Source organism: Kryptolebias marmoratus, linkage group LG3 (assembly GCF_001649575.2).
Source record: "Kryptolebias marmoratus isolate JLee-2015 linkage group LG3, ASM164957v2, whole genome shotgun sequence".
Taxonomy (NCBI): Eukaryota; Metazoa; Chordata; class Actinopteri; order Cyprinodontiformes; family Rivulidae; genus Kryptolebias; species Kryptolebias marmoratus.
The window spans coordinates 7,086,958-7,110,763 of record NC_051432.1 but is presented as its reverse complement, the minus strand read 5'-3'; the positions used below and the strand labels follow the sequence as shown (position 1 = coordinate 7,110,763).

Genomic DNA, 23,806 nt, shown 5'->3' with positions numbered 1-23,806 from the left:
GACCCGAAGTTACAGGGGCTTCTCTTCCTCTCTTCAGTTACGAGGGCTTCAGGGCACCAGGGTTTTCTCAGAGAAGGACAGGTTTCAGAACCATATAATGTGTGGTGTTTGTCTGTAGGCTTGATTCCAGCTCATGCGGTGTGTTGTAGGGGTTACTACGTGGTGGTGGTGCCACTGAAGAAGCAAAGAGGAGGGAAGTTCCTGAATCCCTGGAACGAGCCGGATCAGATGAACCTGGATGAGGTGAGCTGCACAGTGCACCGTAAATAAGAAAGGCTTAGCATTCAAGTAAGGAAGGCATGCTGCCCACTGCTTTTCTTGGCTTTTCATGAGTTTTAAACTAACATGAGAGACTTATCTGTTTTAGTCAAACTTTGAAAACCATGACTCCAAAGGTTAATCAGCTGTAATGTACATCCAGTTATTACTTTCCGAGAGTGAAAACTAGACAAAAACGTTAGAAAGTCTGCAAAAGGTCACCATTTTAACTTTGTCTAAAAGCGTACACAGCTTGAGTTGAAGTCTTATCTTCTGCTGCGGTCTGTGTATCTTTCACCATAACAGACAACCAGACCATCCACTGCTGGCTTAACTCAAACAATATTTTCACATGCCATTTCCCATCTAATTCCACTTCCTGCCTTTTTTTCCTAAAAACATAATTACCTCATTATCCTGTTCTGAAAGCACATTCGTGTGAGAGATTTGTTAAATAGACTTTTTATGGTGCGCGCTGAATAAATGGATAAATGCTGCCGCCACGCAGTTGATGAAGATAAATGTGCTTTTGTGAAAATGCTCTGTGGAGCCTTTTGTTCCTTCCATGATGAGGGGTTTCATGCAGGTTAAATTGTCAATACTTCAAACTGTGCTTTTACAATTACATTTCAGAGAAAATCCCCTCCTGAGTTTCACAGATGATGCACTTTGTTTGAACATGTTGTATTTCAAATGAGAATTACACCTAACTATCATTTCTGTCAGTGTGTTTCGATACTTTTTTTGGGGGGGGGGTTCCTCCCCTCACATAACCTGGTAACCATCCCGTACTTTGCTCCGTTTCAGCTCCTGAAAGAGATCAACAGGACCAGCGTCAGCCGGGCCCTTCGCATCCGAAGACAGGCCAGCCAATCCGATCCCAGGGCTTATGTCACAGCGCACTTTAAGACCCTCCCCATGGAGTTTACGTTAGGCGATGGACGGAACTACGGCGACTTCCGTAACCATCCTCTCCTGGGCGGACAGGAGTATGTCTTCTTTGTGCTTGCACTGCTTGACCTCTCAGAAAATGTAAGCATGGCCAACCGACAACTGGTTCACTACTTGTAGCTGGGTCATATATTTCTACATTAAAACATTAAAAAAAAACACAAAACTACGGTTTCTTGCAGACAATGTTCGCAACAAGCCCCTATTCCGACCCGGTGACCTCATCGGATGTGGATCCTCAGCCGATTATCGACGAGGAGGAAGGGCTGCTGTGGGTGGTGGGTCCCGTGCTGGCCGTGATCTTCATCGTCTGCATCGTCATTGCCATTCTTCTCTTCAAAAGGTAAAGATAGGAAGATAGAGGTTAAAAAAAAGAAAACAATTCAATGCAGAACTGGATTGGCTAGAGAAAGAAAGGAAAGTGGAGTTCAAAGAAGATATTCAGTTTCGGGCAACAGGCTTTACACATTTTACAAAATCCTCCACAAAATCTGTTTCTTACTCTGAAGGTTGAGGCTTATGATTTAGAAAGCATACTTTGCCCCGTTTGTTAAAAAAAAAACTAATTACAGCTTAGTTTATCTCGCAGCTTCTCCTAATCTGTTATTGTGTAAACACTGAGTCACACAGTAACAGATTATTCTTGTTACATAGTGTGAATGCTGAGTCAGCATTCACGTTATGGTTTTCCTGTTAAGCGTTTCTTCGGTACGTCTTTTGGACAAAAACTAAGTCCTATTTTAACCATTCATGTTCAGCTCAATGGGAAATAGTGACTTTCGGTTTTTGTAACTTGTTCACAATTCAAAATATTTAACTTTATTTAAAATAAAATCCCTTATAGAAATACATTGAGATCTCTTTGTTTCCTACAAATATTCTGTTTTCTTTTAAATCTGCTTCAGCGTACTTGCTCTGTTTTGGCCTTTTTATACTTTTTTTAGCTGTTTGACACTTTTAGCTACCATTCTGCTACTTTTAGCTTTTAGTTACAGTTTAGCTCATTTTAGCTACTGTTTTGCTGATTTTAGCTTTATCATCTCTTTTGTTTATTTAACAACAGTTTTGCTAATTGTAAGCATTTATTTAGCTAATTTTAGCTTTTAGCTACTGCTTTGCTCAATTCAGCTTTTACCTAGTGTTTGGCTAATTTTAGCTTTTAGTTACAGATTTGCTCTGTTTAAATTTAACAATGCAGTTTTAGCTTCATCAAAAGATTTCATCAGTCATTCAGCTCTCAGCATCTGCACCACATTTTTACAGCACATGCTAATTCTTTTACATTTTCTCTGTAATCTATGTCATTATCCAAACAAAGTGAGCATAAAAGATGGAGTAAGATAACATTACTGGCCATCAGCATTATTCATGATAATTAACTGGTTCTTTGGCTACAGGTGTGGACATAAATAACACCTGTGACAGATGTGGCGTAGCAGAATTGTTAACCTTGGTGGTAATAATCTGATGTGGAGTGCTACTAAAAGTAATCATCAGCGTTTTATGTCTACATGGAGCCATGTTCCCAATGCGTTATTAGGTGATGAGGTACATGAGAGAGCAGAAAAAAAAGATGTTTCTTTTTCTTTATTTGCACTTAAGTCTACTGCTCACTTTTGTGTCCACAGGAGGTTTAACTTTGCATATCTAACAGCGCTCTGAAAACTGATTAGTTTGAAAGTGTTGGAGAAAACGATGAGTTCAGCATGGCTTTTGTCTCTGATGCCCTTTGATTGGACACTAATGTTATTCTTCCTTGTCTGTTCTTTTATCTGCTCGTCTCCCCGTTTGGATCCAGCAAACCTGACAGGTAAACAAGAGTTCCTTATTACCATTTCTTCTGGCCTACAGGGACGTTTTTCTTGAAAAGCCTCTTCAAGGATTGCTTTACAAAATAGACTGAATCAGAGCCAGAAATAAGCTAATGCTGCTTGGATAATCATGTTTTAAAGTTAGGTCCACTAAAAGAATAAAGGCAGCTGCTGGATGGATGGGCTTGTTCTCTATTTCTGGCTTCCTACATAGTCTTAAAATGTCTGAAAAACATGCAAGCTAAATATAGCACTGTTTAGGTGTAAATACCATAAGTATAAAAAACAAGACAATTTCCAAACTATTACCTATCCCTACGACCTATCTAAATACCTAAAGCAACTTTTTTATTTTAAAGTGAATTTACCAGTTGACAAATCCTACATTATTGTAAATTACCTGCTAATTTAAACCCTACTAACAAGTCTGGGTTTTTTTCTGCTTTTTTGTTTATAGTTATAGTTTGTGAAAGCTAAATTGAAAAGTAGGGTTTGACACTTGTTGTAAAAGAAACAAATGTCAAGTAAATGCAGACTTTGTGTTGGTGTTGAGACTCGGTGTTGTTTGGTTGACACTTAGAATCTGATGGTTCTAAGATTATATTTACTTGCTTACAGCCATTTCAAACATGGTAGGTCTGTACTACAGGGACAACAAACAGAAACCAGAGAGCTCAGGGACAGTGAATAAGATTTATGTTTATAGAGGTTAAGCACCAGTGTGTACAAGCCCAAACCTTCGCTGATCTAAATTTCATGCAGGGTGTTTGCAAGCACATCACATTGAGGTAAATTGTGTCTGTTATTCTAGGAAACGGGCCGAAGCTGAGGGAAGGAAGGGCAGTTTTCCCTGCAGCAAAGCCATGTCCTCCCACCACCCCACAGATCCCGTGGAACTGCGGAGGATCAACTTCCAGACTCCAGGTAGATTTGAAACAAAACCCACACAGCCAACGCACCATTTGTAGCCGGTATCAGTCTTGCTGATGAGGTGCACTGTGTTGTTTCCCTTTACAGCCTACCGTGTTTCAGTGTACCGCGGTTACCGCCGTTTGTCAAGTTAGTTGGTTTTAGTCAACCACAGATTTCCTTATTTTTTACTCTCTATCCTTCCATTTTCATTCTGACTAACCCTTCACTCCATATAGGATGAAGTTGCATCAGTTGACAACATTTCACCAAGCGCCACTTACTTTAAAATTGCAAGAAAAAAAAATCATACTTAATTTATAACTGCCTGTGCCGTTGTCTTTTTTTTTATCTTCACCAGCAGTGTTCATATACTCCGAGCACATGTTTTTTGTGTCTCGGCAGCTTTTTGAACTCACACATTGTTCTCTCCAGTCTGTCTGGAGAGAAAATAGTCACTTAACAAAGAAAAAGAAAAAAAAAATTTTAAAAGTTTAAGATCCCACTTCCATTTGCCTCCTGTGCTGACCATGGGCTGAACACTAAACAACACCTCCTTAGAGAATTCCAGCTTTTAACATTTTCCTCCAAAAAGAGTTCAGCAGTACAGTATTGGTATCAGAACTCCCTCTCTTTTTTTCTGTGCTCTGCAGGCATGGCGAGTCACCCACCCGTCCCCATCTCTGAGCTGGCAGATCACATTGAGCGCCTCAAGGCAAATGACAATCTCAAGTTCTCTCAAGAGTACGAGGTAGGAATGCTGATTATCTGCCGCTGAAAATCTCCAACTCAGGGAAATTCATCTGGGTTTTGTTGCAAGGTGCTCGTGTTTATCAGCGACGTGTCATTTTTCAATTTCTGGGGCCTCTGCGTTGACATCGCATTTTGGTTTGTCGACTTCACACGAGACGAGCGGCATTTTCATCGCTTTTACCGGCTTGCCGTTATCTACACAAATATGAGAGGAAAATTTAAATTGCAAGCTCAAAGACAGTTTGCTTACAGCCAGATGGTTATCAAGCTCTCGTTTCCACGCTCTGGTGGACACAGAGAAAATAGAAATCAAGAAGCACCCACAGAGAGCAAACCAAGTGATACAGGGAACAAGGGTTCTCTGCACGCACACACATATGCAAAATCTTGATTAGTTTTCTTCTACTTGCAGCACAGTTAATATGGAGCAACAATAGCATCAACTGTGTGTCTGAACTCGGTGTGCACTCAATAACAGAAGCACGCAGATCAGCAGAAATGTTTCAAAAACATGCCGGCTGTTTTAGTAACCAGAGCCGGTATTACAATGAGCTCCGCAGAGAGCTGTTAAAGGAGTAAAAATGTTTTCTTTTGCTTACAAAAGAAAAAAAATCTGTGTCGACCGAAGGGCCTCTGGGTGAAGATGGAGACATACGGCTCTAATTGGCTACCGCAAGAAAGAGACAGATTGTGTGTGACAGATGTATAGAGGAATACAAGGACGGATTAGGCAAAAAAAAAAAAAAAAGTGGAAAAACAGAACGAGGGTGTTTTACGGGAGAGAAGTGTTGGGAGAAAGGACGAGATGGTGAGGGAGAGAAGCTGTGTGTGATTGTGGTTATCGTTGGAACCGCTCTGTTGGGCCTCACATTCCCTCTGCATGACTGTGTGCTTTGTTCGGTGCTGAACCCTCGACGAAGGAACGAGGGAGCGACGGATGGAAGAGGGGAGAAGGGAGGCCAGGAATGATTGTGGTGTGATAATCAGACACACTTGATGCTGGCAGCGTGGAGAAAGCAGTCTTAAACTTACCCATACACATACATGCACTTATCCACCACCACTCCTGTCCATTTTTTCCCCACAAAACCATAATTATGTGTCGTAAAATATTCAAAATTGCTAAATTGCTCTGGCTTTCCCCTTTTTGTGCCTCTCTATTGACAGCCCTGTAATGACCTCATGTCTGCCTCTCCCGGCTAACAGCGATGGTTACACTGTAATTACCCTCCAGGAGCTTAATGGTCTGACACAACCATCCTCCTTCTACCAGTGGAAATTTATTGTGCTTTTATCATCTTTCTCTGGCAGATAGTCTCTCTGTTGGAAGTGGAAAGCCTTTCTTGAAATGGGATATCATAAGTACCCATGTTCCTGTCTGGTATCAGTAATGCATTGCTAATCTTTAATTTGTAGCTGGTTTTTAATGACAGGTTGTAGCTTCAGTATTGCTGGACTGTATCTGTACGGTAAAAATTTTAAACATATTCCGAGCACCAGTTCCTGCAATTATATGTAAATATTTTGAACAAGGTAATGACTCCAGGAGAGGTCCTTCAGAATTTTATCAGGCATCAGAGAGTTTGCGTTGGTATTAAGATGTCGCATTCTATCATACTGAGCAGAGGGGTTCCCTGCTCTTCACTCTGATGACACACAACTGTTTGACTAAATTCAGCACAAATGAACTCAATAAATTTGCAGATAACACAACAGTAGCACAGAGCTGAGGTGGAACAATCAGTGAGCTGGTAATGAGACTACAATCTGTCTCTTAATGTCTAAAAATGCTTTAGAACTTATTGTGATAATCACTTGTGCAAGTGATTATTCCCCTGCACATCAATGACTCCCCTCTGAAGAAGGTCAACAGCACAAAGTTTTTATGAGTCTACATCACTGATCTGATCAAGAAAGCTCAGTAGAAGATGTATTTCTTTGGGAGATTGAAGAATGCAAGAAACTCTCTTTTCTATCCTCGCTACTCTTTACTGGGCACTACTGATAGCATCCTGACCAGGTGCATAACGTCTTAGTATAGCCACTACAATGTGAACGATAAAGACCCTGCAATGTGTGATTAAAAATGGCTGAGAGTCAATGGGACCCCCCCCCCCCAAAAAAGGTCATTTTTAAGGAGAGATAGAAGAAAAAAAGTCCTCATTGTTGTGAGATTCCTTTCACATGCCCACGAGCTGTTTAACCTCCTCCTGCCATCTAAAAGTCAGTGCTGTTCTTTTGTATCAAGAACAACCAGAAATTCCTCCAGCTCCTGAATCTACAGTAACACTCTAACACACCACTGACAAGATAAATGTTATTTTTGTTTCATCTTATATTTTAATATAAATTTAATATTAAATTAAATATTAATTTCTTTATCTTTCTGCCCTCGTTCACTCTCACAGCAGCTAAAAGTGCTTTAGCTGTAAAGTACTCTGATTGGTTAAAACAATTGTAACTTAATCACAGACGCTTAGCTTGGTGCCTTCTTAGAAAGAAATTGCAGCCTCAAAGTAATCTTTTCTAGACACTAAAACAATAAATATGGCAGTCAAGGTGTGATTAAGCAAAGACTTTCAGTTGTTGGGTTTTAACTTTTATTTTGAAGTCCCGTTTAGAAATTCTAGCTATTTTTATAATCATATGTGGATCATAAGTGGATATATATGTTATATCACCGTCCAATCAACATTTGAATCAGACCACACTTCAGGTACTGGTAATACTGTTTACCGATGTATTCAAATCCACTGACACTGATGTTTTGAAACAACATTTTTGGCTAACAGGACTATTTCATTTCCTTGTTACATCAAATGCTTTGTGGCTTTTAATCCAGTTTTAACTTATAAACTCATTCTGTGTTGGTGTTTCCATTGGAAACTCACAAATTTTAGTTCAACCAAAACATTTCCTAACTTTGTTTTTTTGCTTTGTCACTTTTGTCTCTTGTAGTCCATTGACCCGTCTCAGCAGTTCACATGGGAGAACTCCAACTTGGAGGTCAACAAACCAAAGAATCGCTATGCTAACGTCATCGCTTATGATCACTCAAGAGTTATACTCTCAGGCGTTGATGGTAAGACGCACCTCCACTATTTTGGTATTTAATGTTTTATTTATAACGTTTTTTTGTTTGTTTTTTTTAGGCTTGTTGAAGGTTTATGACTTGCATGCAGATAGGAGAAGAAGTTAAGTTGTTATGGGAGTTAATGTTGAAGTGGAGAGCTGGGTGAATTATACATTAGGAACATCAGTGCAGAAAAATGTATCAAGGACTATGTTTCTCGGGGTGGGGAGTGGTAATTTGTACTGGGTCAGGTTCAGTAATAAGAAATTTGATACTGACAATAATAAAGACTATAAATGTAGACACAAAATACAGTCTTTTAAATACGACTCTGATAGACTTTAAACAGGTGTGAAAAAGAAACAGATTATTAGAAAAAATGGTGCTTTACAACATCACCTAGCAATAGCTCATGTTGTATGCATTGTAAAGATTGTCATTTCATAACAAATTACAGATGTGTGTTTACTACAGAAAGTACTTTCTTTTGTAAGCTTTTAGCTGTACTGTAAATGGGTAAAAACAAAACGTGTTTTTTGATACAAGAAACAAATTTAAAGAAACATGAAAGAGCTATACAGTTTTTAAATAATAGATTAAAAAAATTAACGAAAAAACACGATGTTGATGTAGAGTTGAACTCGCTCACCGTTGTGTCACCGCTGCTGCCTCGGCCTCACACCCTGACGTTCTGACACAACGTCTGTGCCAGAGGCCTCTGCTGCTGAAGCAGCTGCATACACTGAGGGAACTGCTATCAGCTATCAATCTCACATGGTTCTGGCTTCAGCATCCCATCTGGAACTCTATTAATGTCTGTATATATATATATATATATATATATATATATATCACAGTGTTGCAGGAGATTGTGCATAATGTTAGGTTTGACTAAAACGGCTACAACTCTGTCAATTTTTAACATAAGATGATCTGAATGTAAATCTCTGGGATGAAAGGCAGTGGGCAGTATATATTCCTTCAAGGAAATCTGGGTCTTCAATTTTAATATATGATAACATGTTATTTTGCCTGTTCTGGAATTCAATGCATTAGGTCCTTTTGAGCGATCTAAAACAAGAGGAGGGAAATAGTCTCAGTTCTGTTCTCATTGTGCATTTCGAAGCGCACTCACCCACCTCAGCTGGCAGCGACCTGAGGCGAAGAAACCGGCTGCTCCGATGAGCAGAGAGGGAGGCAGTGGGAGGCCAAGCCCGAACAGATGAGCCTTATCTGGGCCGAGCATGTGTGAGAAGCCCTTCCACCCCCGCCTGTCCTGCAGCCCTGGCTGTCTGTCTGTCTTTCAGCTCAGAAAATGTACACTCGTGAGCACATCCGTATACACAACACCACACATTTCGGCGCATGTACGTGCCGTAAATTTGAACAGAATGTGCACAAGCACAGATATGCACTTTTTGCTCCCAGTTTCCTTCACACATCCATGAAGACACACGCGCTGCCAAGCCAGTGCAGCCACCACCAGCACTGGAATTGTGTGTCTGTGTGTTTGTTTTATCTGCGTGGCGCTTCTGTTGCAGCCCTTTTGCAATAAAGTTGAAGCACATCAAAGCTTTGAGGCAAGCTGCCTTTTAAAGACTGCGGTTGATAAACATATGTTTGAAGCTTGTGTTACTGTCTGTCCCCATCCCATTGGAGCTAAGTTGTGTTAAAGAAAAAAGAAAAAACCCTCACACTTCTTCTTCGTTTAAAAGGAATGGTGTGTGTGTGTGGTGAGTGTTGGACTGGGGTTTTACAGCTGCACGGGTCTGAGTCATGCTCATAAAAAAAGGCTCGCCTCAAGAGAATCAGCTGCAATACTTTCTTTCTGTGGGGATCCTTCTGTTTTCCCATTGACTTCTGTCTTTTTGAATGCAAGCTCTTATCAGAAGACTCAAAAGGAGTTCTGTGTCCCACCTCGGCAGAATGGGGTCACGGCTCAATGCTCGTCTGAGCACACATCTTTGCATGCACTTTTTTTTTTTTTTTTTTCTGGTGTCTGTGTGTGCATGTTTGAGCTGTGACTCAGTGATTTTCGGGATTATGGTATTAGCCCCTAGATGAGCAGGCCTGATCCTAAATCAAACTCACACAGACGGTCTCCCACATCACACTCTCACACACAATCCCCTCCAGGACAGGCGGTGTCAGCCGAGCCTTACCCAGAGACGGCCTCAGTCGTGTTGCCATTGTGAGCGCCACATCCAGAGTAGACTCAGATTAGGCCCATGATCGTCTTAGCATGTATTATAAAACAAGACGGCCGAGCAATCCACTGTGAGGACACTGTGAAAACATTAATCTCCGTACCGTGACCTCAGATGATTCTCAGCCTTTATTACTTTGACATAAACCTTCAGTCAAAGCAAAGCAGTAGAATTTGAATAATCCATTTCCCTTTTTTTTTTTTTTTTACTATACAACAGAATAAAAAAAGGATGTTTCCGGGGATGAAAATTGTTTTCATTCATTGCAATGGTTCATCTGCAGCATTTTGAAACCAGTTGGATTATTATTTTTATCTGACTGGTTACCTGTTTTCCTTCATTCGTTCTCTTTACACAGCTTCACTGTTCATGTTTTCACCCCTCATGTGTTCCACTCTTTTTTTTTCCCCCTCTCCTTACGCAGGCGTCCCTGGCAGTGACTACATTAACGCAAACTATATCGATGGCTACCGCCGTCAGAATGCCTACATAGCCACTCAGGGCCCCCTCCCTGAGACCTTTGGGGATTTCTGGAGGATGGTCTGGGAGCAGCACACAGCCAACATCATCATGATGACCAAGCTGGAGGAGAAGTCACGGGTAAGATGGTGTGACGGATTAATACTGGAGTATAAACCGGCGATAGAAGGGATAGAATAAAACAAATTCACTATAATTGTAAAAGAAAAATCAAATAGTACAGTTGAAGGCAAAAAGCCAGGTTAAAAAAGGGACAAAAGAAATGGTTAGCACATGGCTTAACTCAAATGTACATACTGCAAAGGAAGAATGAGATCAATTATATACTGTATACTGTAGGTTATATTTGCTGGATAGGGGAAAACTGTGTTAGTCGATCACCAACAATAAAAGTATGCAAATAAGCTTATTGTTGAGGATTTTGAATGTTAGCAACATGTCTAAAAATAAGCTGTTGAAGGGATAGTTCAGATCTTTGGAAGTGAGTTTTTGTGGAAAGGTTGGGAACCATTAATATCTTATCTTATTGTAGATAGCTTTTGGAACAATCTCAGTTTGGAGAAAAGGTTTAATTCTGACCAGACTGATGTGCTAACGGCGAGTTTGAGTGAAGCCAAGACCCAAGTGGATTGCCGCCATGATTAAAGCAGCTCCAACCAATTACAGTGGTTCATGCGAATGCTATTTTATAAATCTTGACATGATGCGCATTTTTGCATTCATAGATACATAGATATCTGGGGGGGGGGGTTGATCCATCCTGGGCTAATTCCTGCAGGAATTTCATAATATTTCTGCCAGAATAACCATTTAATATGAAATTGACGGTATTGTAGAGGTTTTTCATTTATTTGCTCATGAAACGCTATTACCTTTTATGAGATTTGAGTTATTTTAAGATGGCAACAATCCAGTTTGGTCTTAGCCCTGCTCAGATTAGCTGGTATCTTGGCAATTTAGTCAGGATTAAACATAGCATTTCTTGAGGGGATGGATTTCACCTGCCGCCTCACATGCCAAAGTTTTAAATAAAGATTTTGTGCAGTCTGTTAGCGCCAAAGTATGTGATGGGGATGACTGTCAACTGCTGGGACACCAAATTGTAGCTCAATATCTGTAAAACTGACAGAGTCATACCATTTTTGTGTTTACTGAGGTCATTTAGCTGACTCCAAAACTTACTTGGTTGTAAATAATGATGATTACTACACATGCACACAAAGACACAGACACAATCATGTTATTGCTCACATTTCTTGGTGGCAGGAGATAATTCAGCTTTATTTCTCCAAACTGAGATCATTAAGAGCTATCTACAATAGGTAAGCTATTAACTGTTCATAACCCGTCCACAGGAGCCCCACTTCATAAGATCCTAACTGTCTTTTCAAGAAAGAATAAAACCTTCACAGAAGAATAAACTAGGGCAGATGGAGGCTGCGTGCAATAGACCACAATAGAATAGAGTAGAATGGAGTCTATTGGTGAGCAAGGCCAAAGGGGATTACAGGCACAGCTAAACCGGGGTCGGTAATGAATTAGAAAGTCATTTGGTTTCGAGGCATTTTGCTGTTAACTGAATGTGCGCTTGAGTGAAAATCCAGTGTAATGAGGATGTCATGTAAGAATGAAATGAACAAGAATGGCCTGAGGTATGAGTCATGATTAAGTGCTAACCAATTATGTCCAAACTCCTTTTCAGAGAAATGATCCTTTCCTCCCATCTCTGCTTCTTTTCTCCTATTAACGTGTGCCTTGTGTTACAACTCTTGCTTCCTTTTCGACCTTTTTTCCGACCGTCTCTGTTGTGTCTCTCTGACCCTCAGATGCCCTCTTATTTCTTCTCTAAGGCAAGACCTCTCTTTCACTCCTTTTTCTGAACCCTTTTTTTAAATGCAACCTAACCTCACATGATTTCCCCTTTACCTTTTTACCCCTCTGTTCAGTATTTTTCCCTGCTGTTTCCCCCCACTCTTATTTTATGAGTAACAGCCAGTGTATTGAGCAAGAACGCAGACCTGTTTTCAGTTTACCGAAGGGCACCAACTTGGTCTGAGATGGATTTTATTAGAACCCCTGCAGTTCAGAGGGAGTGCACATCAGATTAAATAAATTGCATGATCACATCACTATTATTTTCCTTTCCGTGTGATTATATTGTATTGATTTTGGCTATTAAAGAAAGTGACTTTTTTTTTTACTTTTTGGCCAATTTATCATAAACTGTGTGAGCTTTGTCATCTTGTTAACCTGATTAATAATGAAACTTGCCTTTGTTTATTTCTATTTATAATATAGCTACAACTAAAAGTAGTGATAGCTTTTAATTTGAACATATTTGGTGTTTTTTTTCAACGCTGCATCCCTCTGTCTACCATTTGAGCGAGTAGCGCAGTGCTCATTTGAGAAATTAATTTGATCTCGTTTAACACCTCTCGACATTACACCATTATGTGTTTACCCATTAACAACACAGACGATCACAGATGGTCCCACAGTGGGAATCTTGCCAGGATCCTTCCTTTTAGCACAAATCAAACCACAGCCGCACTGTTGGCCCATACATCAGCGCTTAATATAGTTTTCACACCAGGCTTCTTTTCTTTTTTTTTTTTTTTTTTTAAATCCTCTGTAGTAGCTGGCGTTGAGCAGCCCCCCTACGTGGACAGCCATTTCTGTCCCCGCAGTGTCTCAAGGTCTGGTGGGAAAACAACCGTTGGAAAGCTGTAATTACAGCTTGAGCGTCCCGGGCCAAAAAGCCTAATCCCCAGTCTGGAGCAGTGGAATGCAGAGCGAGCTGAGCTGAGCTCCCTGCTGTCTTTGATGTGAGGACTGGAGGGATCAGCACATAACGTTTGGTTTGGCCTGGTTCTGCCAGGGCCCTCGTTTCTCCTCTTTCTTATCCTCTGGGATTGTTTTTCCTCCCTCCTTCCTGAGCTCTGAGTCTGGGCTGGTGAACTACAAATATGGTTGCCCCCATAAGCAGCATCCCATGTTTCGTTGGCCATGGGATGTTGGAATTTGGCGTTCTGTGAGAGCTTTGCTGGTATTTGTAAGGTTGAAGTGTGGGGCAGCGTGCAATGGCTTTTGGAAACAAAGTAATAGATATTTTTGAGATCTCTGTCACTAAACTCCCAGAAAAAAAAACCTAAATGTCCTTTTATTTCTCTTACTTTTACTTTTCACTTCACTCACTCACTAAAATCCTTTTTTTTTTCCTAACACTGTTTTTCTAAGCATATTCATTTTGCAAACATTACTGTTTAAATAGTGCTCAATCTGTCACTTATCTACTTCCTCACTCCTTTATTTGTTTTGTTTTTGTTTGCACCTTCATATGTGCCTGCTCTTCTTTTTTTCTACGTTTCTTTCACAGAAATGTACACACACACGTCCACGCCACTCTGCATCTGTTACAGACTTTCCTCTATTTCCTTTGCAGGTGAAGTGTGATCAGTACTGGCCTACGCGTGGCACCGAGACCTACGGACTGATCCAGGTCACTCTGCTTGACACAGTGGAGCTGGCCACGTACTCCATGAGGACCTTCGCTCTTTACAAGGTAACGTTTGTAACGCCGCAGGACTGGGTTGACTCCGTGAGAACAAAAGCGCATGTTTCAAAGCACACACAATCCATCAGTGTGTCAGCAGAGTTTATTTTTATTCTAATCAAAGACATTTCCAGATTTTAAAGTTTAAAGAGTCTAATTAGGAATAAACCTACAGTATGTGTGGATGAATTCACCATCTGCAGCATCTAAACTTTATGACAACGTCATGCACCTTTTCCTCCTGCCTCATGTTTCATTTGCTTTGTCGCCTGCTGATGCGACATCCCATCACAAGTAGTTTACAACCAGGTGTAAAGTGAGATGCCTAAGGGTTATGACTGGCCCACTGAAGATGAAGCCACAATATTATGAATAAAGATTCTTTGAGACATTTGCAAAAGGGAGTTTGACTTGAGCCAAAAACAAAAATTAGCAGCTCTCTTACACACCACTGTTTTTGTACTATTCTGTGAACTTAAATCCAGCTTTTAGAAATGACCTGCAGATTATGTAGCAAAAATATTAAAGGCTTTCTTAAAAGAATACATATTGCCCACTGCCTTTCATGCTAGTTTTCCACTAAGATCATCTTATCTTGAAAAATAATGACGTTTTAGCTTTTTTGGTCAAACCTTGAAAATAACTTTATGCACGATCGCGTACCACATTGTGATATTGTGCACTGTTAGCACTCAAATTTCAGCTCAGTGTATGTAACACTGGCTGAGTTATAGCCACTAAGGCTGAAATGTGTCACCTATCAGGTTGACTCCAGACGTTAATCAGTTGTAGATGTACAACCAATGATTACTTATGGAATGTTTCATTCAAACCCCTGGTTTGTGAGATGTTTTGCTAACACGACAGTGAAACAAACACATACAGAAACTAACATTATTGCCCATCTTTTGGCGGCAGGCAGCGAAGAGCTCTATAAGTTTTGTGCACCTTATAAAAACAAAGCTTGGTGGTTTTATAGCAGAAGGGAGAGCTGCTAAACTAGATCCTCCAATGAACTGAAAACACCAGTCACGTAAATGCACAAGTGTGCAATAAATCAAAGTCTTCCAAAAAGGAGGATGAAAAGTATCGGCGAGAACAGAAATGAACAAAGATGAGAGAAAATATCAGCCATCGCTGAGGAATTCATGTGTTGAAAGAAGAACCAGTGGTGTTGGAGCACATGTGTTAGCCATCAGACGTAACTTATTTTATTTTATTTTTTTTAAACAAATTTGTAAAATTCGCAGTCACATGCCAGATCTTGAAAGTAGAAGTGATATTTTACTGCTTGGAGCCTTAACAGAGAAAAACAGAACTGAACGCCAACGGATCAGGCGGTGAGCTAAGTGTTATATGAGACACTGTAACAAAGCAAAGCTGCTTCAGACACTGGAGGAAAAAGAGGAAAGGATACAAAAGAAAGAAAAGCATAACAGTTTGTTAAATTATAAAGGATGATTAAAGTATACACTACTTGTCTCTGTCAAACTGTGTCTCTCAGCGCTCTGTCCCACTCCGTTCTTCATGCTCATGTATCAGTGGTCTGGCAGGATGACACCAACAAAAATCTAAAGTTGAAGTGGTTGCATATATCTGCTCCGTTCTGCTCAGTGCATCCAATTTAGAATGAATATCAGAGTACAAGATCTACTGATCTTAAAGGAGGTCTGAGTGCTTCAGCTGCACAAAATGGCAGAAATCCTAGCTCAGAAAGTTCACAAAAACCGTGTCCTGAAAGACAGAATGTCACAACCTGCACTAATATAAACATCCTAACTTAATCACAAATACAGAAAATGGCGCTAACCCCTACACTGCAGGGTTTGAACCTCATGTTTTGTATTTTGACACATTAGTTAGAAAAATATTAAGAAGAACAACTCAGAATGCAGATTTTATCATCTGAATTTCATTGTCTGCCTCAACAAACACACTGAAACCATTTCAACCACGCACTTCTGACACTGCTAAACAACAGGGCTCAAAGAGATAGTTCAGATCCTTTGAAATAGGGTTCTATGGAAAGTTTATGAAAAATTATTATTTTACCTGTTGCAGAAGGCTCTTTAAATGACCCCAGTTTGGAGAAATTGAGTTTCATTCTGATCAGACTGGCAGCTAGTTCAAGCAGGAGCTAAAGGTGGATTGCTGCCATCTTAAAGCAACTCCAAACTCGAAACATTCATAGTCATTCATGCAAAAAACAAAAAATAACTATTTTACAAACTTAATCATTGCCAACATTTTTGCATTACGCAGTTATTAACATAGAATTACATGGTTGACTGCAAGTCCTTGTTTTTCAGTGAGGTTTTCACTAAACTACAGAATAATGTCAGCTCCATCTTGAACTCTTCTTCTGCGTGTCCAGAGCGGCTCCAATGAGAAGCGTGAGGTCCGTCACTTCCAGTTCACAGCCTGGCCGGACCACGGGGTTCCCGAACATCCCACCCCGTTCCTGGCCTTCCTTCGCCGGGTCAAGTCTTGCAACCCTCCGGATGCGGGACCCATGATCGTCCATTGCAGGTGTGTCTGTGTTTGGGTATCATCACTTGGCAATGCTTTCTTATCACCAACTGAGCAGAAGTCTTTCACCTCATAAATCCAGTGAAACAAATCTGGTCTTTGAAACACTTGTGGGTAATTTGGGCTTTTAGTTTGTGAAAATCAACAGGAGTCCAAGAGCACTTGTGTTAAACTATTCAGAGGTTCTGGACAAAAATAAAAATTACCTGCCATTATGTAAACCCCCAAACCACCATCATTGGCTTAGACACCCAGATTCCTTTCTTAACAACATCTATCATCTCAAACGTTACCCATGATTAGCTTTAACAGTTGACAATTTACAGTTCAAGTTCCTGGAGAATCTGAGTTCAGAAGTTTATATTAAAATGAGCCGCTGTTTATGCAGCAGGAGGTTTGTGCGTTGGATCGGAGAAGATTCTGGAAACATGTTATTACCGTCTTGGCAGAGCATTGAGCTCAAAAACTGGAAAGAGGAAGCTGCTATTTTACTTTTAGCAGCAGCGTAGGGAACGAAGGGAGAAGATAGAGCTGAGTGGAAGCAATATGGAGCAAAATCTCTCAGGAGGAAGAATTAGTGGGGTATAAATGTGCAGGAAAAGGGGGAGAGGAGGGGAAGAAAAGAGGGATTGAGGCGATGATGGAGAAAAAGTGTTACCAGGGGAGTGGAAGTCAGCGGAGGAGATTTGGTGCGGGACAGGAGAGAAGGTGAGGTCAAATCCGGGACGCAACGAGTGAAAATGATGAATTAAAGAAAAGGAAAGGGGGAGAGAAAACCGGGTTGAAAAAAAATGTACAAATGTGAGGGTGAAAGAGTGGCAACGCTAGCTGTGCAAGTTCTGGACGGGTGCTTAGGGAGAAGATAAAGAGGCAGGGAGATGAGGGCAAGGAGGCTGGCAGGAGAGGAGCTCTTCCTAATCTTCTGTCACAGTCAGATGGAGTATCCGACGGGATTATCAGTCAAATTTAATTATCTCGGCAAAACTCCATCATAATGTGCCTTAACGTACCAAGCAGCCTCTGTATCAAACAATGGGCCGACTCTCATTCTATCTGCACATACGTACAGGGTGATATTAATTTAACCATGCTAAAGAGCTTTTTATTCGCTTGCAGAAACTTGCTTGGTCAGGTCGTCTCATCATTTAGGTACCAGCACAGCAGAAATGTGAAGTGTTTTGGTGGGCAGCTAAACGTATTATATTTCTGGATTATATGTCGATAGGGGTGATATCATCCTATGCGAGCGAGACGGCGATGCTGACTCATCGCTGATTTTAATTTTCACATCCTTTGTTGGAAATATTGCTGGCTGGCATCTTTGCTATGCTTTCTTGTAAGTTGGAGCCAGATTTGCACTAGTGGAAAAGACGCAGCACACACTCAGGGAAAATTACTCCCAAGTTCTGTGAGGAAAATCCCATCGCCATCTGTTTCGCCGCTTTATATCTTTCTTTTTCCCTTCCTGTTTATCGGCTTTACAGTGCTGGAGTGGGCCGGACCGGCTGCTTCATCGTGATCGACGCCATGGCGGAGCGCATCAAGCACGAGAAGACCATCGACATCTACGGCCACGTGACGCTGATGCGCTCCCAGAGGAACTACATGGTCCAGACGGAGGACCAGTACATCTTCATACACGACGCGCTGCTGGAGGCAGTGACCTGCGGGAACACCGAGGTCCCTGCCAGGAACCTGTACTCCTACATCCAGAGGCTGACGCAGATTGAGCCAGGAGAAAACGTCACGGGCATGGAGCTGGAGTTCAAGGTGAGGCCTGATCCCTCTGCCACCAAAGGGGTCTAACTGGTTCATGTTGATGAGAAGACGCAAGATGAGTCTGAACGCCTCGCCATTTTGATTATCTGTGAGGGTCAGCTGTGCAAAAAGCATTTCTGAAGTTGGTATTATAGCCTGCCTTTTGCCTAATAACCAATGGAGAGAGGGACCAGCTCCCCAGGTCTCCGAACAGGAACAAGTGCGTACAGGGGATGGATGGATGGATGGATGGATGGATGGATGGATGGATGGATGGATGGACGGACAAACAGATATTGTAAATGTTCAATCACTGCTCGAGCATATTAATCAGCAAAATCGAATCGGTGTCTATCCATTTTCTCTGCATTGATAAAAACTATAGGCGATCAAATTTTCTGCATATGTTTTACACATCTCACTAAGAATGAACAAACTGTTTGGCAGATGACCAGAATATGACTATTTTTAGCTCAGTCAGTCAATCCAACACTCAAGGAAATCTATTTTTTTTGTTGGTTCATGAACGCACCTTAGCTAAGCAGCTATTTCACACTAGCAACGGCACATCTTCTGTGTCTGTGTAAAGGTGTTTAAAATCAAAAGTCAGTGGAAGCACAAGCTATTTTTCATAAAGGTATTTCTGCTGAACATTTTACTGCTCAGTATAGTGGAGTATAGGCGGACTGGTTTTCTTTTAAAGTGCCAGCTGCCACTTCCCGTGTATCTGCCCAATAACCCGGAGGGTATGACTGTATTTGTAGATTTCTGGTGACAGAGAGAGAAAGCCGCCAGACCTGGAGCTATTTTATAAACTAATTTAAAGTTTTTATTGAAAACATTTTGTTTTTTATAATTTATTTGAACTTTACTTAAATCAGTGACAGGACCTAAAACAACATTTCATTCTAATGTAATCAATGCGGTGAACAAGGACCTTCTAGCCAATTGCTAATAATCATTCTCCGTCTTTGGTTAGACTTCAAAATAATCAACTGCACATCTAAAATAAACAATAAAAATAGACATTTCAATACACACAAACACACACACACATAAAACGCATGCTATTAAGGACTGGAGAAAAACAAGAGAGGGAAACTATTGACAAGTTTAAGCTGTACAGTCTGGTTTCCATCAGTGTTCACAGATTTGTTTTTGTTTCAGTCATAGTTTCACCTGAAAGTTAAAAACTCCAATATTAGGTAACACTGCCTCGCTGTTGGCAAACTGTTTCAAACCTTAAAACCACAAAATGAAAAGGGAAATTGTTCGAATGATGGTTTGTACCTCACTGGTTTCTATTACCTGCTCCCCTTCTGGCCTCCTGGCTTTTACAATTATTTTATTCACTACTTCTGGAGCAAACCATTAACACAATAGCAAAGGTGTGACAGACTTATAACATGTAGATACAGCAGGGCAGCAGTTACTGGTAAATACCGTATGATAGATGTTAAGATTAGTTTTAATGGTTCTAGACACTTTACTAAAATGCACTCAGATTAAAGATATGAACACAATATCTCAATTTACCTCGAAATTATAAGGAAATTTATTTTATATGTTGCTATTTATAGTTGTTACAGAGAAATCAGAGTTGGCCAAAATTGGAATCAGATGGTCAGAGGTTTGCAAAAATCTGAAATCAGAAATTGCTAAAAAAAAAACAAAAAAAAAACCAACTACAGCCTGTGCTTTTTTAACATTTCACCGATGATGATCGAAAAGTTTCCATTTTTATTCCATCTCTTTACCTTGAAAGCAAAAAATATCAGTTCCAAGTATGCTAAAAGAAGTTGTGTGAAGATGGTCCTCATCAGTAAATTTGAAAAAACTTTGTCAACCAGGATCAGCTGAATGAGTCGGGAAGTTTTGACCGCTAATACTGGTTCAGTTCAAACCAAGTCCATCACCAGTTCACAACGAGAGTCACCTCAGGGCACTTTGCAACAAAAAGATAAGTCCTAATAACAAATGCAAATCATATTTAATAAATTAGAAAATGCCCATTTGTAAAAGGCTGTCTATCCAAGAAAGTCAGCAGATATCATTTTGGTGCAATCCCCCATCCTGAGCAGCATGGAGGCGGCGGTGGAAAGGAACCGTTTACCAGAAAGAAACCTTCAGCAGAACCAGGTTTAGGATGAGTGCCCATCTGCTGGCTGGGGTTTGAAAAAGAGGAAGATTTTAAATTCTATTTTGAATTTGACAGGAAGCCAATGGAGAGAAGCTAAAACTGGAGAAAGATGATCTCTCTCTCTCTCTCATCAGAACTCTGGCAGCAGCATTTTGGATCAACTGAAGACTTTTTAGAGAGTTTTCAGATGTTCTGATAATAAATAAAAAAAAATACTAGAAATATTATTTTTCCCAAAGATTTTAGAGTTCAGGCCCTCTTACAGATGGTTTCATCTAATGGAGGTTTGATAAGCAAAAGGTGTGATAACCTTAAGAAGGCAGAAGAGTTTTACTGACGATTTCCGGGGGAAAGAAATCACAGTTTGGACATTTCATGAGCACATACCAAATGGCTGAATAAAGCAGACCACTAAGATTCTTCAGAGAAAGCCATGTTTAAAGAGTTATAATGCTGGTGAAAAATCACAACAACAACACTAAAGGAAAGAAAGCAAACACAAAGCTTATTTTCCCTTCATGTTTACCTCTTCCCCGATAAAATCTCTGCAGAGCTGACTGGTCCTGGTTTGTGGGGTATATGGCTAAAGCAGGTGTGTCGGACTCTTCCTAGAACGGTTTGTATCTGCTCAGTCGATTAGAGGGTAACATCAACACAAAGCGACTCCCAACAATCTCCCTCATCCTATGCCCCAGCATTCCTCTCTTAATAGCGGCGCTCTCCTCCGGATGACGGCGAACCGAGCGCTCGCTGATATGTTTTTTCAGTCCCGTGTAAATGCAAACCGTATGCCAGGACCGTCCCGGGATTTCATCCGACTCGAACACTTATGGGACGTTGTGGTCCGCCGTCTGAAACTTCCATCTTCATCAACTAAACGCCAAAAGTGGGGGGGATTTTCTTTTTTTTTTTCATGGAAGATTTACAGCTGGAGATGTGTGTGAGAAAATCACCAATCGTGGTTGTCCAGCTCCACGTCTAAGAGGTCCTGTTTTTCTTTCTCGATTCGTTGAGTTCAAAGAAAGTATGCGCCGGACCGAAAGGGAAAAACGGCCATGTTTGTTTATTGATAACGCAGTGCCGAATTAAGCACGAACGACGTGCAGATTAAAGTTGTTGATGCTGGAAGCAGGGTTCACCGTGCCCAGATGAGCGGTGAATTTGTGGTCAGTGGGATTTTCCAGCTTCGCTCGCCTGTAAGAAAATAAGGTACTGCTGGTTCTCTCACGGCCGAGGCTCGCTTCACGAGACCCCATTGTTTCCCCCACCGTCTGCGGTCTGTCTCTCTGCCTGTTCTCTGCTGCTCTGTCTTTCATTTTAGGCCAAGTCATCCAATGGTCGAATGTGAGGGAGGTCTTTATGCGTTCGCGTCTGCCTGTCTGCACATATACATACATGTGAATGTGTTTTTATGTCTTTTTTTTTAGGGAGGGGAGGGGGAAGGGTGTATTTTATTTTTTTGTTTTTGCTGGATCAAGTGTGGTTCGCATATGTGAGTTGAGACAGTGTGGGGCCTTGTGGTTTCCTGCGCCCCAACTCTTGATTTTCTCCTCCTCTTATTCGTCTTATTATATTCCCTCTTCCTATCCCTGATCCCTCTAAGTCGCCCCCGCTTTGTTTGTTCAATTTAAGATGTCTGACTGAATATCCTGAGACTTCAGAACCGGTTCAGCCGATCTTCCAGTCTCGCTCGTCCGTTTTGACAGGGACAGACCGGGCCTTGTGTTGAACGCATTTCAATGAGGTTCTTATATTTGTCTGAAGGGATCCCATGAGCGACTGGATGGATTTTAATAAAACTCCCAGAAAGTAATCATTGGGTGTACATCTGCAGATGATTAACTTCTGGCGTTGACCCAGTTCAAGACCTATTGACCGTTTGGCCAAAACTCAACCAATTTTACAGACATTGAGCAAAACTTTGGTGAGGTAGTAGCTGTGAGCCATTCGTAACACATACTCCCAGGGCTAACACGATTTGCGAGATTTCACACGAGATTGTGCAGAACGTCATTAAGCAAAACAGCTATAGCTCAGCCAGTGGGATGTGTCCTCTACAGCAGCGCTTCATAACTCTTTCTCCTAAAGATTAAAAAAAAAAAAACTTCCTTCATAATCATTTGTAAAAGTCTGTTGATGCCACAACATTTATATGCTCTACATTTCTTTCGCTTCCAGCGCCTGGCCAGTGCCAAGGCTCACACATCTCGGTTCGTGAGTGCCAACCTGCCATGCAACAAGTTCAAGAACCGCCTGGTGAACATCATGCCCTACGAGACGACGCGCGTCTGTCTGCAGCCAATCAGAGGAGTGGAAGGGTCTGACTACATCAACGCCAGCTTCATTGACGGATACAGGTTCAGACTGAACGCTAGCTGCTATCTGTTGTTGGGGCATCCTGTGGAGATTTTAATGGCTCCGTTGGGTTTTTTGTGCTTGCAGGCAGCAGCGGGCGTATATAGCAACCCAAGGCCCGCTGGCTGAGACCACAGAGGACTACTGGCGGATGCTGTGGGAGCACAACTCCACCATAGTCGTCATGCTAACCAAGCTGAGAGAAATGGGACGGGTACGGTGCGCACACACTCAGCGAAACACATCTGATTTTATGACACTTTAAAAAGGGAGCTATAAAGAGAATTGATATCAGCATATAAGTGGTTTGACCTTATTGTCAACCACTGAAAGTCTTCTGAAATAACAGGATTATTTTATCAAAAAAGACGCAGTGTCAATGAAAACTAATCAGCCTGGGATCTTTTCTTTTCATTTTAAACACAAGCTTTATTTTCACTTCCTGGTTAAATTTGCTTTTACTCACTGTTTTGTGAGTAAAATGGCCTGGTTAGGGTAAGGAAGCACTTGCTTTTCAACTAAGTAAACAGTCAAAGTTTATTTTTTGTCTGTTTATGTCTATAGTCAGACTGTTGGACAGATAATTAAAGGTCATATCTTTGATAGATGTATTGATTCTTCTGAAAAGAGAAAGCTGCACTTTTTCAAACCAGCTCTGTATTTAAGGAGGAATGCATCTCTTTCACATCTTCTTTAATACTAATGAAGTTTCAAGCTCTAGGTTAATTAAGTTAAAACTCTTTTTGATACTTTTCATTGGTTAATTCTTCATGGAACCATAGACAAATGTCAAATGCTGAAAGTAAGTGTGATAATCTTGCCTGTGTTTTGCCATGCCATGCCTCTTGCTAATCATCATCATTCTCGTCACCTGTGTCCTCAGCTAATTACCTCCCCTACACCTGGGCTGGGCCCTATATATTCTCCTCCTCTGCTCTTCTCCAGTGCCAGATTATGAAAGCCCAACAGCAAGTAATTCTCCAGCGTTCACGGACTGACTTCTTGTGCCTTGACCCTGCTCTTGCCTTT

The 23,806-nt window shown here is 41.1% G+C and overlaps 1 protein-coding gene across 18 annotated transcripts in view; it reads left to right on the top strand.

Annotated features, from left to right (window-relative positions):
* The window catches only part of LOC108241532 (receptor-type tyrosine-protein phosphatase delta), a 241,498-nt gene that overhangs the window by 199,121 nt on the left and 18,571 nt on the right, over positions 1–23,806 (top strand). For 12 of the 18 annotated variants that reach the window (XM_037974801.1, XM_037974796.1, XM_037974799.1 and 9 more), the window contains 14 exons: positions 150–243; positions 1,066–1,290; positions 1,392–1,552; positions 3,008–3,019; positions 3,832–3,944; positions 4,038–4,079; positions 4,583–4,680; positions 7,641–7,764; positions 10,387–10,562; positions 13,885–14,004; positions 16,370–16,524; positions 18,009–18,294; positions 22,601–22,779; positions 22,865–22,991. In XM_037974801.1, coding sequence (XP_037830729.1) covers positions 150–243; positions 1,066–1,290; positions 1,392–1,552; positions 3,008–3,019; positions 3,832–3,944; positions 4,038–4,079; positions 4,583–4,680; positions 7,641–7,764; positions 10,387–10,562; positions 13,885–14,004; positions 16,370–16,524; positions 18,009–18,294; positions 22,601–22,779; positions 22,865–22,991 — 1,912 coding nt within the window. The remainder of the gene's footprint in view (positions 1–149; positions 244–1,065; positions 1,291–1,391; positions 1,553–3,007; positions 3,020–3,831; positions 3,945–4,037; positions 4,080–4,582; positions 4,681–7,640; positions 7,765–10,386; positions 10,563–13,884; positions 14,005–16,369; positions 16,525–18,008; positions 18,295–22,600; positions 22,780–22,864; positions 22,992–23,806) is intronic. The other 6 variants (XM_017425738.3, XM_017425732.3, XM_037974802.1 and 3 more) reach the window with 1 other exon arrangement.